The 19248-nt window shown below is 47.1% G+C and overlaps 1 protein-coding gene across 1 annotated transcript; it reads left to right on the top strand.

The window, feature by feature from the left end:
• The first annotated feature begins 1623 nt into the window (after positions 1-1623).
• Positions 1624-17441, top strand: LOC128406003 (craniofacial development protein 2-like). Its single transcript, XM_053373054.1, has 2 exons — positions 1624-2649; positions 17347-17441. The coding sequence occupies exons 1-2, from the start codon at positions 1758-1760 to the stop codon at positions 17439-17441; spliced, it is 987 nt and encodes a 328-aa protein (XP_053229029.1). The 5' UTR covers positions 1624-1757.
• The last annotated feature ends 1807 nt before the right edge of the window (positions 17442-19248 follow it).

The raw sequence follows: 19248 nt of genomic DNA, 5'->3' as shown, positions 1-19248 counted from the left end.
CATTTTGAAAAACTCACAAACATGAGACTGGCGCCTGATGGGGATGTGATGGTGCATTTGACAGAGATGAAACATTTACGCCAGCAGATGGCGCAACACAATTTCCCTCTTCAGGAAGAGATATTTTGCTTTATGATCATTAACAGCCTTAATCGGACTTACAAAACCGTTGCAAGTCAACTTGGATCTCTACCCGTATCTGTTAACTTTTGATAAGAGTGATTACAAAAGTTGTACTGCATGTGAGTCTAAAATGCTTTCTCTTGCAGGTATATCGGACGGAGCCAAGGATAAAAAGGCACCTAAGATTACCAGTGTTTTTCAGCGAGTGTATGCTGATGTAATTGGTCCTCTAGCACCATCTAGAGGCAATGCAAAATACAACCTTGTATTTGTTGATCACTATTCTCAATATGTATGGCTATATATATTGGGATCACCCAGAGAAACCTTAGCAAGGTTTAAAGAGTTTTGTGATAAGGTTAAGAATATTCATGATGCTAATATTGATTTCCTTTTCACAGATGAAAAGCCAATTTTTCTTTCACAGGATTTTCAGGATTTCATCAAGAGACAAGGGATAGAGCATAAAATTGCTGTCTCAGAAGCTGCATGGAACAAAAGTGTGTGTGTAAAGGTGAACAAAGAGTTGCAGAATGGCATGAATGCACAATTGCTGAGTTCACATTTGCCACATGAGTATTGGGCTGAATCTTTATCTTCTTATTGTTACACTTGGGTGAGAAAGGTTTCAAAAGGTATGGAAAGTTCTCCTTTTGAGAAGCTATTCCACAGGAAACCTTCTGTAAATCATTTTAAGGTTTTTTGGATCTCACATCCGTACAGAAACTCCAGATGGGGTAAAGAATGCCAGAGGCATTTTTGTGGGTTAATGAAAGGGTCTCTACAGAGTAATTTTGTATGAATCTGGTCAGGTGATTCTCACAAAATTTCTAGAGAGCACTCCCAGACAGGAGACAGAGGTTTTTCAAACATTTCCCATTGCTGACAATTCAGATGATGATTCTGATGATTCTGATTATTCTGGTACTGAGAGTGACACAGAAAGCTCAGGAAGTTCTGTTGACACAGTCATTGAGAGAGGTTCACACACAATGGCTAGACGTTCACAGGTTAAGGTTGAACCACTGTTTACTGTTGGAACTGGTTCTCCAAAAGGTCCTGAGGATGAACCAGTCAGCAAGGAGGATCAGCACCTCATACGCAGGTCTGAAAGAATCACAAAGGGCGTACCACCCAAGAGGTATTCTCAAGAGTTTGCTAATTCAGCTGTTGCATGTGTTACTATTGTTGACAACTCAAGCCTAGTAAAAGGTGTGTCTAAGTCAGAGACAAAGACACAACAGGGAGTTGCTAAGCGTAACACTACATTCCCTAACCAAGGTAATGCAGATGCACTCATTCCTTGGAAAACAGACACCCAGAGAGTTACATTGGTGAAACCAGTGGCGAGTAGTTCCAAGGGTGGAACTGAAACAACACGAGATTGTTACATGTATAGCAACTGTTTGTTTTCTTCTCTGGATCAAGCTTTGTTCGCAGCTAATGTTGATTCATCCCCTTCATGGATCACTGCCTTGCCCTGGCGAAGGGGCTTGAAGAACTCAGAGAAGCTATGAACTACGCCGAGCAGGGCACACAAGATGAACAGGTCATAGTGGAGAGTTTTGACCAAACGTGATCCACCTGGAGGAGGAACCGGCAAGCCACTCCAGTATCCTTGCCAAGAAAACTCCATGGACAAAGACAGCAGGCATATAAAAGTTATGACGCTGGAAGATGAGCCCCTCAGGTCGGAAGGCGTCCAACATGCTACTGGGGAAGAGCGGAGGGCAAGTACAAGTAGATCCAGAGCTGATGAAGCGGCTGGGCCAAAGCCGAAAGGACGCTCAGTTGCGGATATGCCTGGAAGCGAAAGGAAAGTCCAATGCTGTAAAGAAAAATATTGCATAGGAACCTGGAATGTAAGAACCATGAACCTGGGTAAGTTGGAGGTGGTCAAAAATGAGATGGCAAGAACAAATATTGACATCCTGGGCATCAGTGAACTAAAATGGACGGGAATGGGCGAATTCAGTTCGGATGACCATCACATCTACTACTGTGGGCAAGAAACCCGTAAAAGAATTGGAGTGGCCCTCATAGTCAACAAAAGAGTGGCGAAAGCTGTACTGGGATGCAATCTCAAAAATGATAGAATGATCTGGATACGAATCCAAGGCAGACCTTTTAACATCACAGTAATCCAAGTTTATGCACCAACCACTGGTGCTGAAGAAACTGAAATTGACCAATTCTATGAAGACTTACAACACCTTATAGAAGTGACACCAAAGAAGGATGTTCTTCTCATTATAGGGGATTGGAATGCTAAAGTAGGGAGGCAAGAGATAAAAGGAACAACTGGCAAGTTTGGCCTTGGAGATCAAAATGAAGCAGGGCAAAGGCTAATAGAGTTCTGTCAAGAGAACAAGCTGGTCATCACAAACACGCTTTTCCAACAACACAAGAGACGACTCTACACATGGACATCACCAGATGGGCAGCATCGAAATCAGATTGATTATATTCTCTGCAGCCAAAGATGGAGAAGCTCCATACAGTTGCGTGGCAAATCCCCTCCCCCATGTGAAATGAAGACACTGGACACATTATTTAAGGTTAATGGGCATAAAAGGCCACAACTTTATTGATTACAGAATTGAAAGGTATTGGCTTTAGGCATTGGCTCCTATCGACTACCCGGCATGGGAACCGGGAAGGGTTGTCCACAAGCCGTGGGAGTCCTGTTGAAGTACGCCAACTAGGATCCCACGGGTGTCACCGCTCGGGGGCGTGCCGGAGGCCCTTACCTCCCTAGGTTTCGGACAAGGCAACGCCCCCCGGAGTCCTCTACCGGACTACCCCTTTCATTGGGGGGAAGGTGATGGCGCTTCCTTCCCCCCCATTCATTTGCATAACAATTCACCCCTGCCAATGCCTAACCGCCACCCGAGCGAAGCTCGCCACCAATACCTTCAAACCTGTAACCAACTCCTAATCCCTGCTATGATGTCCTCTAACCAAATATCGTTTCCAGCATCTGAAAGATGCACGCCATCCCATCTGTAGAGGGCCTCGTTGCTGTACTGGATGCCAGGGTGGCCGATGACACACCCGCCCAGAGCCGCCACTCTACGCTCCACAGCCCGCTGCAAGACTTTTCTTGCTTTATTGATTCCGACTGGGCTCGAACAATCCTTCCATATCCTCCTTTCAAGCAATGAGGACCACAATATAGCAATGTTTGGGTAAACCGCCCTCAGATCAGCAAAATCGTCAAAAATGTTCCATCTCAAATCAATCGCTTTGCGGTACGCTAGGTCGTTTTCCCCCAACTGGATAACCAAGGCATCAGGTGGGCCCTCAGAGGCGGCTCTTGCCATCACGGCAGGCTTAAATTCGCGCCATCGCATGCCTCTTCTCGCCATCCACGTCAGCTGAACACCTTCGGGTAAGTTCAAGTTTGCCCCTAGCCCGGTACTCATTGCCCGCTGGCAAGGGGAAAAGAGGGTGGTCCCCGGGCGTGCCTGGGCTTAAATAGGCTATGCCCCACCTCCCCGACCCGCTGATTGGCGGGCCGGGTCGGAGACACGCCCGGGGATTCCCTGTTCACGCGGGGGCAAAGGCCAGCCCCCGCGCGCGTGTGGGAGGGATTAGCCCGCAACCCCCTCTCCTCCCAGGTCGGAAATGGCTTCAGCAAAAACAAGACCTGGAGCTGACTGTGGCTCAGATCATCAGCTTCTTATAGCAAAATTCAAGCTTAAACTGAAGAAAGTAGGAAAAACCACTGGGCCGGTAGGATACAATCTAAGTCAAATCCCTTATGAATACACAGTGGAAGTGAGGAACAGGTTTAAGGATTTAGATTTGGTGGACAGAGTGCCTGAAGAACTATGGATGGAGGCTCGTAACATTGTACAGGAGGCAGCAACGAAAACCATCCCAATGAAAAGGAAATGCAAGAAAGCAAAGTGGCTGTCCAACGAGGCCTTACAAATAGCGGAGGAGAGAAGGCAAGCAAAATGCGAGGGAGATAGTGAAATATACAGGAAATTGAATGCAGATTTCCAAAGAATAGCAAGGAGAGACAAGAAGGCCTTCTTAAATGAGCGATGCAAACAAATAGAGGAAAACAACAGAATGGGAAGAACCAGAGATCTGTTCAAGAAAATTGGAGATATGAAAGGAACATTTCGTACAAAGATTACCATAATAAAGGACAAAAGTGGTAAGGACCTAACAGAAGCAGAAGACATCAAGAAGAGGTGGCAAGAATACACAGAGGAATTATACCAGAAAGATATGGATGTCTCGTACACCCCAGGTAGTGTGGTTGCTGACCTTGAGCCAGACATCCTGGAAAGTGAAGTCAAATGGGCCTTAGAAAGCATTGCAAATAACAAGGCCAGTGGAAGTGATGGTATTCCAGCTGAACTATTTAAAATTTTAAAAGATGATGCTGTCAAGGTGCTACACTCAATATGCCAGCAAATTTGGAAAACTCAGCAGTGGCCAGAAGATTGGAGAAGATCAGTCTGTTGGGATACTGCCAGGGAGATAAAGTCCATCTGAGCCCCCAAGCTCGATGTCGGACGATCCATCGACCTCCCTTAGTCACGCAGTATCTAGCAATTATAGCGACACGAAGCCTCAAGAAAAGATAGCCACATTCTTGGACTTGTGCACACTCTATCAGCAGAATTCACACAACAGAAGTTGCACAGCATGAGAGCAGAACATGCATATTTACAGTTTATTTGGCGTTGGTCAGAACAAAGAAGGCATGACCGTCTGCTCCGACTGCTCAGGCAAGACAGACAGAAAACGAAAGGAACTTACAACATAAACATCCTGTGAGACAGGAACTTACGCAGGCTGTTATACAAACATCCTGCTCCCTTTTAAGGTGGAACGGAAATATCCTAACATCCTCCCCCTTTCCGTGTAACCTGTAGTACCTGTGGTTCAACCCAATTGCAACCTTTGTGCGTAAACCTTCAGTTGTTCTCTGTTAACAACCTTAGACAACAGATCAGCAGGAATTTCATTTCCTGGCATGTAGGACACCTGAATGAGTCCTTTCTGAATAAACTCTCTTGCACGATGTAGCTTAATCTGCAAGTACTTGGTCCTTTGCTTGCAACTCTCCGAGTTCAGCAAAGCCAAACAAGATCTATTGTCTTGATACACTTGTATAGGACATTTCACAGAAACCCCAATGTCCTTAAACAGTTGCATCAACCATTCACAATCCATGAGTGAAAATGACAGAGCATTGAGTTCTGCTTCACAGGAACTTAGGCTAACTGTCGTCTGCTTTTTGCACAACCAGTCAAACAGGCAGTGGTTGTACATGTAGCATACTCCAGAAGTGCTTGTACCATCCGTGGTGTCACTTCCAAAACTTGCATCTGCAAAGATTTCAAGACCTCCAGTCTTCTGACTGGTGAACCTCAGCCTGTAGTGCATAGTCCCTTTCAAATACCGGGCTATGCGCTTCAGAGCTTTCCAATCCTGAACAGTAGGATTGTTAGCATGTCTGCTAAGCAGGTTAGTGCTTACAGCAATGTCAGGTCTTGAACATCTAGCAATGAAATTCAACTTGCCTAGAATGCATCTGTACAGAGAGCCAGTGTGGTGTAGTGGTTAAGAGCGGTAGTCACGTAATCTGGGTAACCGGGTTCGCGTCTCCGCTCCTCCACATGCAGCTGCTGGGTGACCTTGGGCCAGTCATACTTCTTTGAAGTCTCTCAGCCCCACTCACCTCACAGAGTGTTTGTTGTGGGGGAGGAAGGGAAAGGAGAATGTTAGCCGCTTTGAGACTCCTTAAAGGGAGTGAAAGGCGGGATATCAAATCCAAACTCTTCTTCTTCTTCTTCTTCTACAGCGTTGTGTCAGAAAACGCTTCAGCAGTACTATCTACCTGGTAACCTGTCACCATCGGTGTGTCTGCTGGGTTTGCATCAACCAAATTCAACCTGGTTAACACATCAGCAATTTTCTGTGTTTGGTGTACCAGAAAATTACCTGCTTGATCCCTCTCCACCTGCAGAGAAAGATAGTTGGATACCTCACCAAGATCCTTCATGTCAAAGTGCTCCTTCAGCTGAGCTAGGGTGCTTTGGTAGAAAGCCTGATTCTTCCAAAACATCAGAAGATCATCAACAAAACATAAACAATACAGTTTGTTTTGCCCCTCCTCCTTGACAAACACACACGGATCAGCTTTGCCCTGGTGAAAACCTAGAGAAAGCAACGTTTCAGTGAGTTTTGTGTTCCAACACCTGGCACTCTGCTTGAGACCATATAAGGATTTCCGCAGTTTACAGACCATTCCCTTCTGTATCTGCATTCCATCAGGTGGAAGCATGTACAGCTCCTCCCCCAAAATCCCGTACAAAAAAACTGTATTAATGTCATGATGGGAAACATGCAGTTTCTCCTCCGCAGCGATCTTGAGCATCAGCCGAATGCTCTCATATTTGACCGTGGGTGAGTAGGTCTCGTGGTAATCCTGCCCTGGTACCTGTGAAAAACCTCTGGCAACCAATCTGGCTTTGTGTCTGACAACCTTGCCATTCTGGTCTGTCTTGGCCTTGAAGACCCATTTGCTGCCAACCAGTCTCATTCCTGGGACTACCGGTACCAGCTCCCAAGTCTGGTTCCTGTTTAAGGAATCAACTTCAGCCTTCATGGCATTAAGCCAAGGCTCAGCATCTTTAGAGGTTAACTCCTGGACCTCTTTGAAGCTTGATGGTTCCCACACCTTCTCTGAGCTACTAAGAACAGCAGTTGCCGTCTTAGCAAACTCATCAGCAAATCTCTTTGGAGGTTTGCCTTTGGTCGCCCTTTCAGACCTGCGAACCAGACGCAAGTCTTCTGGACTCATCTCCTCCTTCTTAGGAGAAAAGTGACCAATGGTGAACAGTGGTTCCTCCAGTTCATTGTCAGACTCATCAGATGGTCTGACTGAGGCTTTTGCGCTCTTGTAGTCTGCTGTGTCATCACTGTCACTGACAGCAGCAGCAGCGCCGCCCACTGAACTGGAATCCGAACTCTGATCATCATCATCATCATCATCATCATCCTCAGTTTCCTCAGCTTTCTCAGCATGATCTGCTTTCTTTACATCACCTTCATCCTCCTCTGGGTAACTCTGGAAAATTCCCACATTTTCCCCCCACTTAGGATTGTACTCAACACTCCTTGTGAACTTTATGGATTTAGAGTTAGTCATCCATACCCTGTATGCACCTTTTTCGTACCCCATGAACAAACCATGTGCCCCACGCTTCCCAAGCTTGTTGCTTTGTGGGGTGTGCACCCACATATCAGAACCAAAGATTCTCAAGTGCTTGACATTAGGTTTCTTACCAAACATCTTCTCATAGGGAGTGCAGCCAATAGGTGATGACAGTCTCCTGTTAAAAGTGTAAACAAAATTCGAGAGAGCCTCCCCCCAAAACTTCTCAGGGAGGTTGGCATCATGCAAACAAGGTTTTTATCCCTTGCAGCAACGTTTGATTTGCTCTCTCCGCAAGCCCATTCATCCATGGCGATCTAGGCGTTGACAAGTCATGCTGGATTCCCTTCTCAGTCAGGAAAGCTTCAAACTGCTGAGAAGTGAACTCCCCGCCCCGATCAGTAAACAGACAACCAATACGTTTACCGTGAGCATTCTCCAACCAAGCACAGAATGCCTTGAACCTAGGAAATGCTTGCGATTTCTGCTCGAGCATAAACACATGAATGTACCTGGAAAAAGAATCAATTAGAACCATGAAGTACCTTGCTCTTCCCAAAGAGGGCGCTAGAGGACCTACCAGGTCTGCATGAACTAGCTGGTAGGGTTTGGAAGCCTGCCTGCTAGACTCCTTGCCTTTTGGAGCAACCTTCACCTTGTTCTCTGCACAAGAGACACATTTCATGTGAAACTTACAGGGTTTGATGTCCAAACCTTCAACCAACCCAGGCATCTTGGCTAGCACTTGCCAAGAGAGGTGACAAAATCTTCGATGTGCATCATGAATGCATCCTGCATGAAGAACCTTGTTAGTTTGTGCAACACAACAAGTATCAGCATTAGATATAACAGCATTGTCATCATAAGTTAGACAGGACAAACCATCCATCATCTTTGCATGCCACATGTCCTCTTTGCCTTTTCTGATGACACAGACAGTCCTCTTGAAGGAAACCTCAAAACCACGCCCAGTCAGCTGTGGTACACTAATCAAATTGTCCGCAGCTCCTGGAACAAAAAGTACATCTCTGATGGTAGTATTCAGACTAGCAAGTTTCACAGTCCCAACTCCTGTAGCTTGCAAAGTCCTTCCATCAGCCAGCTGGACCTCTCCATCTTGAGGTGTGAAGGAGATAAACAGATGGCGGTCTTTGGTGAGATGGCGCGTGGCCGCAGAGTCAATAACAAACCTGGCCTTCCCCTTCGAAGCAGATTTGCTGGCAAACAAAACCTTTTTTTCCACCAGCGTGGGCTTTTGCAGCTTGCCTTTAGCCTTTGGTGAAGCTGTGCCAGCAAACATAGCCTTGTTTTCCACTGGCGAGGGCTTTTGCAACTTGCCCCCCTGCTCCTGGCCATCAGACGTGCCTTTAGCCTTTGGTGGAGCTGTGCCAGCAAACATAGCCTTGTTTTCCACTGGCGTGGGCTTTTGCAACTTGCCCCCCTGCTCCTGGCCATCAGACGTGCCTTTAGCCTTTGGTGGAGCTGTGCCAGCAAACGTGCCGGACGATCCATCGACCTCCCTTAGTCACACAGTATCTAGCAATTATAGCGACACGAAGCCTCAAGAAAAGATAGCCACATTCTTGGACTTGTGCACACTCTATCAGCAGAATTCACACAACAGAAGTTGCACAGCATGAGAGCAGAACATGCATATTTACAGTTTATTAGGCGTTGGTCAGAACAAAGAAGGCATGACCGTCTGCTCCGACTGCTCAGGCAAAAACAGCCAGAAAACGAAAGGAACTTACAACATAAACATCCTGTGAGACAGGAACTTACGCAGGCTGTTATACAAACATCCTGCTCCCTTTTAAGGTGGAACGGAAATATCCTAACACAGTCTACATCCCAATCCCAAAGAAGGGCAGTGCCAAAGAATGCTCCAACTACCACACAATTGCACTCATTTCACACGCTAGCAAGGTTATGCTTAAAATTCTACAAGGAAGGCTCAAGTAGTATGTGGATCAAGAACTCCCAGAAGTGCAAGCTGGATTTAGAAGAGGCAGAGGAACCAGAGACCAAATTGCAAACATGCGCTGGATTATGGAGAAAGCTAGAGAGTTCCAGAAAGACATCTACTTCTGCTTCATTGACTATGCAAAAGCCTTTGAGCATAACCTTGCTAGCGTGTGAAATGAGTGCAATTGTGCGGTAGTTGGAGCATTCTTTGGCACTGCCCTTCTTTGGGACTGGGATGTAGACTGATCTTCTCCATTGCTTCTGCACATATGGGAAGTCTCGCTTCTAAGCTTTGTTTTGCTCACACTGCACAAACCGTGCTGATGCTAAGACATTCCCTCATCACCCTGGTACGTTCTGTTCACCTTGAGTTCACACCATATCAATCTGTACTTACCCCTCCTTGTACATTCCTTTTTCGTACCACTCTGGTACGGGCAGTCCGAACCCATGCCTGTGTAAACTCCGCGTTCCTTTTCCCAACCTTTAACCTGTCTATGATTAATGTCTTATATGCAACCCTTGTTTTGAACTTATGTTAACCAATCAGCAACAAGCACACGTGGCAAACGCAGTAATATTCAATAAAAGGGAGTCTCCGAGGCTTGCTCGAGAGACGCCTCCCGTATGACACCTATCTACTCGTCTGTTTAAAAGCTTGGCCTAATTTTGCAGCTGCCCCTTACTTAACTAACATCACTAACGAAGCTTATAGATGGGCTTTCTCTAGAGCCCGCTTTGAGACAATGCCCTCAGCAGTGCTGTACGGCAAATTCACGCGGGTACCAATGCATGCGCGTCTCTGCCCCTGTATGTCTAATAAGGTAGAATCTGTCACACACATCCTTCTATTTTGCGAATTTTATAGTGAAGAGCGAGTTCAACTTATTTTGCCGCTTTTATCAAAATTTATACCCCTACAACATTATTTGGAATCCTCCCCCGAAATTCTACGAAAATACCTTCTGGAAGATTCCTCAAGCTCAATATCATATGAGGTGGCCAAATTTTGCACTTTAGTAATCAGGAAGCGTAAATCTCCTCTGTTGAATGGCACACTGTGAAGTTCCCTTGTGTAATCCTTTTTTCCCCCTGATGTTGTTGTTGATTTCTTTTTGTTTGATCTTGTGGTGTTTAGTGTCACTGGCTTTTGCCGTAATAAAACTTGGACTTGGACTTTCCGCTGCCGCCGGTTGCCCTAGTGGGAAAGGAGAAGTGGGGTGGGGTGCGGGTGGAGGGTGAGGGTGAGGAGAGGTCAGCAGAAGCCCAAAACTCCAGGACACTGACCCTCGAGCCCGGCCGTGGCTCTGCCTCCTCCTCTTCTCAGGAAGGACACCTGACCGGCCAGCTACGCACGTGTTGCCTTGGACCGTGAATGTGCCTCCAGTTTGGGCTCAGGCAGAGGCTGGAGAGAGGAGGGACCTCACAGCCGGCTTCAAGGGGCGGGCACACGTGCATTTGGAGCGCCCGTGTGTAGCTGTTTGCTCTCGCCACGTCCCGCCTGCCTCCAAGGCTGCTTGTGATGGCCTGGGATTCAGACTCGGAGGCTGAACCTGAGAAATCCCAGCCTGCACAGGACTCCCTGCCTCCAGAACCAGCTGAGCCGGGGCTGGGGCTTGAGCCTGAAGGGTCCTTACCTGTGCTGGATCCTCAGGTGCAGGCACCAGCTGAGTCTGCTCTGGCTCCTGAGGTGATGGAGGGCCCATTGCCTGCAGGTGCTCCACTCTCAGCCCTGTCAGGGGAAGCTGAGGTTGCCTCTGGGTCTGGTAACCCTCCAGCCTCTCCTGGGCTGCAGAGGCTCAGGGCAGAGAGGCGGAGGGAACTAAGTTCTTGCAGGAGGAGTGCTCGCCTCCAGGCTAGGAGAGGCAAGTCACCTGTGGACCGGGGCCGCCCTATGCCTCGGGGCAGATAAAAGCCAGCCAGCCCCAGTCCCAAGTTGCAGGAGCAACGTTGTTGGTAGCCTGTTCCTGCCTGCACCCTGTCCTGCTCTTCTACCAGAGTTCCTGACCTCACCTGACTCCCTGCCTTGGACCCAGCTTCAGCTTTGACGGACTGCCTCCATACTGCACCCTCGACCTTGGACTGGACTTGGACCTAGCTGCACGGATAACCCTCGGGACCAGCACACTGCTGCTTGCTTCTTTCCCCGCTGGTTGACAGGGAAGGAGGCGCTTCCCTGCCAGCGGCTGCAGACGGCGGGGGGCGGACGCCTATGTGGCTCCTTGCTTTTCTCTTTCTTTCTTTCTCCATTTCCTCCAAGGGAATGATAAAATGGAGGGAGCAGGACTCTGAGCCAAAAAGAAAAGGGAAAGGGGTAGGGAGAGAGAAGGCAGCGTTGGCATGAAGCTAAGCCGGGTCTAAACATGTTTGTTAAGAAGCAGTGGGTCTCTGTCAGTAGCTTCCCAGCTCACTTTTATTAGCCAGGATCAAGGAGACAGGTGGTTGGTTTCTCTCGTCCAAGCAGCCTGTCCACATCCTAGGAGGTAACAGATTTGAATTGATTCGATGCAGCTTGACTAGACAGGACTCTAGCACTCTCTCACCCTGGCCCTGATCCCATAGTGGAGTCCACCTCTCTCTGAATCTGAGCGATTTCATCTGCAAAAACTGCAGGAGATCTTGGAGTCTTTGCCAGGCTCCAATGTCAAAGGTGGCTCTGTTAAATTGCGAACCACCTGTGTAGTAATAGCAGGGACCATTCCCCCCCCCCGACCAGTCCTCTAGACACCGGCAGGACCTGGCAGGAAGAGGAAGAGTTCGCTAGGTGTTGCAAGTCACAAGCCAAACAGTAAAGCTACCACCACCTCCTTTCCTGGGCCACCCTCAAATGGGGTTCAAGGAGGAGAACCCCCCTTCGATATTTACCAGGTTGCACAGGCCTGAGTCACTTTACCGTGACGCAGACAGAAATTCAACAGGTAGGTGTCCAAACGGTAAGGCACCAGTTCAGCTTCTCCTAGCAAAGGCACAAAATACAAAAGGCAAAAGTCATTTTCCAGGTTTATTGAAAAAGCCACTCAAAAAGTTTGCACAGTTCTTGAAAGGGTTACAAACAGAAAATAAAAACGCTGAAAAATATAGCTAACTAAAATCATACTCACACAGTAACAGTTCAAAGCACAGCAAGTAGTCAAAGTCCTTTCACTGGTCGAACACCCTCAGGTGAAACAGCAGAGCAAGATGTTCTGCAGTTTGCATCTGAATTCCCCAAACCTTTATCCTTGAAAACCCCACGTGGAGGACAGGTTTAGGGACCAATCATTTCTTTAGGTTAATTACCAATTTACCAATGGTTGTATGATGAGACAATATCTCTTGATTGTCAGGAGACCAGCACAGCTGAACTTTGTTTAGACTCAGAGGCCTTGAGATCAAAAGGCTCCCGCTCTGTTCCCAGCTCTCTCTGACAGGTACCAGGCTCTTGACTTGTAAATTACTTGATAGCCTTTTGTACCTTTTCACACCCAATCCACATTCAAGCCCCCAGCTGCCAGGATCTGCAAATCAGATAACATCCCATCCTGCCTAAAGTCAGGATGTAATTGATTCACACTTCTAAAGACAGGGAGTTTTACAGTTAAAGAGACCAGACACCCCTTCCCCAGAAGGCCACAGTTTTAGCTCTCCCACAATGCCTCACACCTGCGTGAACCAACGTTTTGACATACCAAAATTTCCCAACTTCACTACAACCTGAAAGAGTCTCCTGCTCCTATTTTCTGCAGATGCAATAGAGGCAGTGAAGAAAGTCCTCTTCGCCGTCGCTATCGCCACTTGGTAGGCTTGTCGTTGAGCTCTAACCCGTGTCCAGTCTGATTCAAAATGAGTTTTCCACCACCAGTGCTCTAGCCGTCTCAACGATTATTTCATCGCCCTCAGCTCTGGGGAAAACCACGGGGCTGTCCAGGCTTCATGCAATTGGAGAGGGCGCTTTGGAGCCAGACAGTCAATAGCCCTGGTTAACTTCGCATTCCAGCGGGCCACCAGGGAATCAGCTGAAAGGCCATCAACATGGGATAAAACATCCCCTACCACTCTCTGGAAACCATTTGGGGGCGGACCATCCAAATCGCTCCCACCTCCCTGCAGAGGGGCAGGGTCACAGAGAAGTCCACTTGCACCAGGAAGTGATCTGACCATGGCACTTCTTTTGTTTCACTTTTACTTGGTGTCAGTTCACCCACGTCACTAGAGGTGAACACCAGGTCTAAGGCATGTCTGCGGCTATGAGTTGGGCCAAACTTTTTCAGGGACAGCCCCATGGAGCCCATGCTTTCCACAATGTCCCGAGCGGCCTCTTGTAAGGTTGTGTTGACATGGATGCTAAAATCCCCCAGGACAACTAAGCTAGGTGTCTCCAGGAGCATATCCGCCACAACCTGAAGCAGCTCGGGCAGGGAATCCTTGGTGCAGCGGGGAGGTCGGTACACCATAAGGAATCCTGTACTGCCCCTATTGCCCAGCTTCCAGAACATGCACTCAGAAAACTGGGTCTTCCCAATAGGACACCTTTTGCAGACTAATGACTTCCTAAAAATCACTTTACCCCCCCTCCCCGCCCACATGACCTGGGTTGCTGTGCATACAAGAAACCTAGTGGACGAGCAGCGGCAAGGACAGGCGCATCTGCTTCATTCAACCAAGTCTCTGTCACACATGCCAGGTCAAGTCCTCCATCCACAATCAAGCCGTGGATGGCAGTGGTCTTATGAATCATTGACCTGGCATTGCACAGCAACACCTTCAGGTCATGTGGGTCTCCCTTGTGGATTCCAATATCCATCCGGTCAAGACCAGACCTGGAGGCAGAGATAGTCTTCGGAGAACAACTAAACCTGCCTCCTCGGTAATGATATGGTCTGGTCTTAGCATAGCTCCTCCTCCTACCTGTGATCACAGAGATCTGGTGTCTCAGGACATCTTCACCTGTGGAAATTGCCCCAGCCATTCTATTGGCTGGGGCCCACTCCCCAGCAGCCCTGACCCTCTCCCCTTAAGAACCAGATCCAAACTATATAAAACAATAGAAAAAAACCCCAGCAAACCAAAGAACCAAAAAGAAAAACAATTCACAATTATATTAAAAATGAACGAACCACCAGCCCCATCTAGACATTAATCCCACCCCAACACAGTAAAAACCAAATCGTAAACCAAAATTTAAAACACCCCCACCACTTAAAATGACACAGATAAAATATAACTTAAAACCAATTTAAAAAAGGAGTCCTCTCTGCTGAGTAGCCGCTGCAGCCTTTGTGAAGCCTGTCAGACCCCTCCCCAAGCCAGGTGGAAAGAGGCAAGGCGGGGCCCTTCCAGCCCTTCTCAGGCAAATCATAATATATCCAGCTGCCTCAGCAGAAAAGAACAGAACCTTCTGGAAGGAATTTTCTGGTTTCTGTCCTCAAGACTTTAGCCATGACATTCGTCCCACTGCCAGAAAAGCATCTTTAGCTCCCTAGTTTCTATGCATAGGAAAAATGTGATATGACCATAAAAGCAAGGCTAACAGAAAGCTAATAGCCAAAGCTGACAAATAATAAATCATATAGCCATTAAGCCTATGAATAATATAACAACGTAGATAAATGAAAAATAAGAAACGAGCAAGATATCTGTTTATCTGCTCATCTGCTTCTGTAACTGCAAGCTTCACTTAGTACAAAGTAGGCCGTTGGCTAAAAACGGGTGGGTTGCTTAAAGTCAACAGAGGTTTAAACTGTACCCATGTTTATAGTGTGCTTAAAATGCTTGATAGTGTAATAGATAGTACAGGCAAGTGTGATAAAGTAAGCGGTATCTCAAAAACACCCATGGGTGAAAAACAGAAATTAGAACATCTAGTGGTTTTTGTGGGTTTGCATACACACACAACTAGATCCCTAGACTCATCTGGAAAGATGCCATATGAAGTCCCTTTCCCCATTTGCCAGGAGCCTGAGCTCCATTTGGGGTTCCTCATTCCGCACCCCAAGGTTCCTTCAAGGCATTGCAGCCCCCAGGAAGCCTTTTCAGAAAGGCAGGTGACCCTCAGCAGAGAACAGCCAAGTCCAGTTCTTCTCTGCAATGGCTTCTTCTTCTGAGAGATCCCTCTCTTTCTTGTCTGGGCTGTACTGGGAGGACCCCAGTTAAGCCAGTTCCCCAGAGTCCCCCCACTGGGCTCCAGTGGCCCCCTGAGACCTGCAGGGATTTGGAGGGGGAGCGACTTCTTCTGTGGAAATACCGCCTGAGGGAGAGGAACAGACGTCTTGGCCCATTTTGGAGGCAAGTGAGGGCTGTCCAGAAAGGACTCCTGGGACCCCGAGGGGCCAGAAGGGGAGCCTCCAGCCTTGTCTGGGGAAGAGCCCCCCTTTCCCCTAGGCCTGCAGGTGGAGCCCTTCTCCTAGCGCTGACTCTTGAGGTGACGAAGGAAGTTGGTCCGGGGGGGTCAAACTCCCCTGAGGGAACCATCCACCTCTGAGGAGATAAAGCCCTTATTATTATATTATTATTCTCCTTCTTAGGCCTCAGAGACAGAGAGGGGCTTTCCCTCCTCGCCCCCTTCACCTGTCCTAGTGGAGAACCTGGCGTATCCCCCAAGGCCGCTTGCCTGGCATATCCCAATGGAGAGGCCTCCTCCACTGGGCCAACATGGCGAGGAGAGAGGCTGCCCTGTGGAGGCCAAGCCATCATGGCAGGAAGGACACCCCATGAGCACTGGCACCTGAAGGTACCGCCCTACTTCAGCTGGGCGGAGAGACCCCCAAGAGTGTGGCATCACAAGCTCCTCTGCTTCCACATACAGCAACACCTCCAATAAGCCCTCAGTACAAGGCAGACCATCTTGCTTTAGTTGACATAGACTCTGCAGGTGACAATCCTGACTAGCCAGCTGTCCTGGACCCCAAGAACCCCCATAACTCAGACACCCCTGGGTCTTTGCACTTGTGGAATCTGGGGAATGACCTTCTTGGCAGAACTGAAAAGAATTTATTGCACGCCTTCTGTGCTCTGCCACAAGACGCCCAGAATGAAATACTCTCCAGATTTGACCTCTTACGTTCCTGCCTGACAAGTTGGAAGAAGGAACAGAAGGGCTCATGCAAGCAAAACTTGACCCTTTGTGCTCCAGATCCAGCCCACCAAATATTCCACCGTGAGTTGAATTTATGGGCTGAGAAGCCCCCCTCCCCTCACCACCAGCAGGTTACTGAACCCTCCTTCCTACCAATTGGAGATGAAAAGCTTCCCCAAGATTTAGTCCCTAAGCACCTAGCATGGGGGCACCTATATGTAATAGCTACTCTGCTATTTTCTGCCCATGCTCTGGGGTTGCAGTTTTCAGGCTTGGGGACAGGACGGTGACTGGTTTTGGCACCAAGACCTGTCCATAAGCCCCACTGAGTTCAATGGGATCTACTCTCAGGTCACTACTGTGCAAACCATGCCAGCCTTATGAAGTGGGGTCAGGAGCAAACAGATGAACTTTGCTGTATGGTAAGTTCTTCCTTCTGGCATTAGGAAGGGTTGGTCTTCAGTATGTGTCTCTTGAGTGAAGGCTTTTAGCTGGAGCAGGATTGAGAAGTGATCAGTGTCAAATTTAGGCATAACTTCTAGGGTCTTAACATAAGGAAGGAGGTCCCTAGAAACCGTTATATAGTCTATAGCCGGGATGTCCAACCGGTCGATCCCTGGGTGATAGCAGTAGATTGTGGTCGATTGTGGGCTTATTTTCCTCCACTTTTTTTCCACTTTGCCGCTGATTGCTTCCAGACGCTCATCTCGGGAGTTCCGAGGGGTGAGCACTCACCGAAGGGGTGAAAGAGGGGGTTGCTAGGCTTCACAACTCCCCAAAGATCCAGGAGGACTTCCTGCATCTAAAAGGACATGCTGAGGCGTTGGAGAGGTCTCCGGAGTTGAAGGAGACCACAGACGCCCACAACAGCGTTCCCTCCCCACGGAGAGAAAGCCTGACTTTGGGAGTGATCCTGCGGCAGACGCTCCAAAGAAAAGAGGCGTCTGGTATCTGCAAGCACGGTTGGTCCCCCGGAAAAAGCTTTCAAAACATAGGTAATTAAGCATAAATCTTACGGCAGCTAGAGGCTTCTTTGAGCTGGAAGCTGTACAAAGGACTGGGAGTTCAACCGAAGTGAATGGAAAGATAGCTGAGATTAACCAGACGCTTAATTAACGCAAGAGAAAGAGGAGGTCAAACCCATTGCATTTTGAAATACAATCCAGGAAAAAACAAGGTGGAGAAGAGAATTACAATTATATTGTTTAACAGCAGCTTGCATGGACTGCTGTAATATCAAATCAAGAAAGAAATAAAGGGGAAAAGACTAAAAGGTGACCTATCCCTTTAATATATTGGAGCACGTCTGAGGCAATTATGGACGATATGGAGGAAAGGAATGAATGGGCCTGAAGACTTAAAGACCTACCCAAACCCCAGTGTTAAATTAATGGAGTGATTAAAAATGTTTTGCTGAGAGAGCTTATGTGTGAGAGACATTCGATATACAGGCTTTTACGCAGCAGAAAGCCTTTCTCCCTTTCGTTAAAAAATTCCAGACAGTTATTTGAATTGATGGTCGATATGATGGAAAGAGATGAACAGATCTGAGGTCCTATAGATCATCCCAAATCCTAGTGCTGCACCCCACAGAGCAAGTAAGGATTCTTGGTGGAGGAAAGAGCAAAAGGTGCTTTGGACTTCTGGACTTGAGATTCTTATTGAGCCAGCTCTTTCTTAGATGAATGAGAGAGACAATAGACATTCAAGCTCTTGTTTTTGTGTAGTATTGAGGCCTGACTTCCTTGTGTTAAAATTTGCAGAAGTCGCACCAGTTTTGCTGATTTACTTCACACTATTCTTGACTGTTGAAGGGGGTGTGGGGGAAAAAGTTTTTGTGGTGAGAAGAGCCTGGGGAAGCCAAGAGAAGATTTTAAAGAACTGTTAAGTAAAAAAGGCCCTCCCGACAGGGCGGGGGGTTTACTGTGCTCCCCTCTATTGGTGGCAAGAGGAAATTACTCTGCAAGTAACAGGAAAGTTATATAAAGGCTGGTTACATGTGTAGGGAAATGGACAAGGGGATTTCGGACAACTAGTGGACAAAACTGGTAACTGAGTAAAAATTTATTTTTATTTATTTCTCTTTCTCCTTTTCCCTGTTAAATGTTATTATTATCATCAATGAGACAGTGTGCATTAGAGGTGTAATATAGAAGTATTATGAAACACAATTTGTCAGGAAAAGAAGTAGCTACGGGTACTAACGGATTATATAACAATTGGTTATGTCAAATGTGAATAAGAAATTTATGAATCCAGCGGGAGTGGTGTTATCTGCAAATCCTAACAGGAGAAACGCAAATCAAGACACAGAAATGAATTCGGAAATGAGAGATCTTCTCCTGGGACTGAGAAAAGACATTTCAGAGATGAAGAAAGAGATGAATGACAGTATAAGATCAACAGATCAAAAATTGGATAAGATGGGGGGGAAATAGAGGAAAATGCAAAAATGGTGTTAGAAATGATGGTTAAAATCAATGATCTGGTGGTTAAAAATTTGGAAATAAGAAAGACTGTACAAGAATTAAAAGGGAAAACGATAAGTTTGGAGGAAGGGCTAAGAAAAGTACAGAAGGAGAACAGAGGGGGAAAAGGGGAAACAGAAAAAATTAAGAAAGAGCTGGCAGATATGAAAGAAACCCATCAGGCAGTCCTAGATTCTATCTCTATGATTGAAATGCACAGAAGAGAAAAAACATTGAGATTTAGATCTATTCCAGAAGAACCAGATGAAGTGATAGAGCAGAAAATATCATCAGAATTAGCCAAATGGATTGGAATAGAAGAACAGGAAATGAGAAATAAAATTGAGAGAGCCTTTAGAATCAGATCAAGAATTGCAAGAGCTAATAATTGGCCAGGGGACTGTCTGGTAACTTTTGTGAATATGGATATTAGAGATAAACTACAAATTAGCAGT

The sequence above is a fragment of the Podarcis raffonei genome, chromosome W (genome assembly GCF_027172205.1).
Source record: "Podarcis raffonei isolate rPodRaf1 chromosome W, rPodRaf1.pri, whole genome shotgun sequence".
In the NCBI taxonomy this organism is placed as follows: domain Eukaryota; kingdom Metazoa; phylum Chordata; class Lepidosauria; order Squamata; family Lacertidae; genus Podarcis; species Podarcis raffonei.
This window is presented reverse-complemented; position numbering and strand designations above follow the sequence as displayed.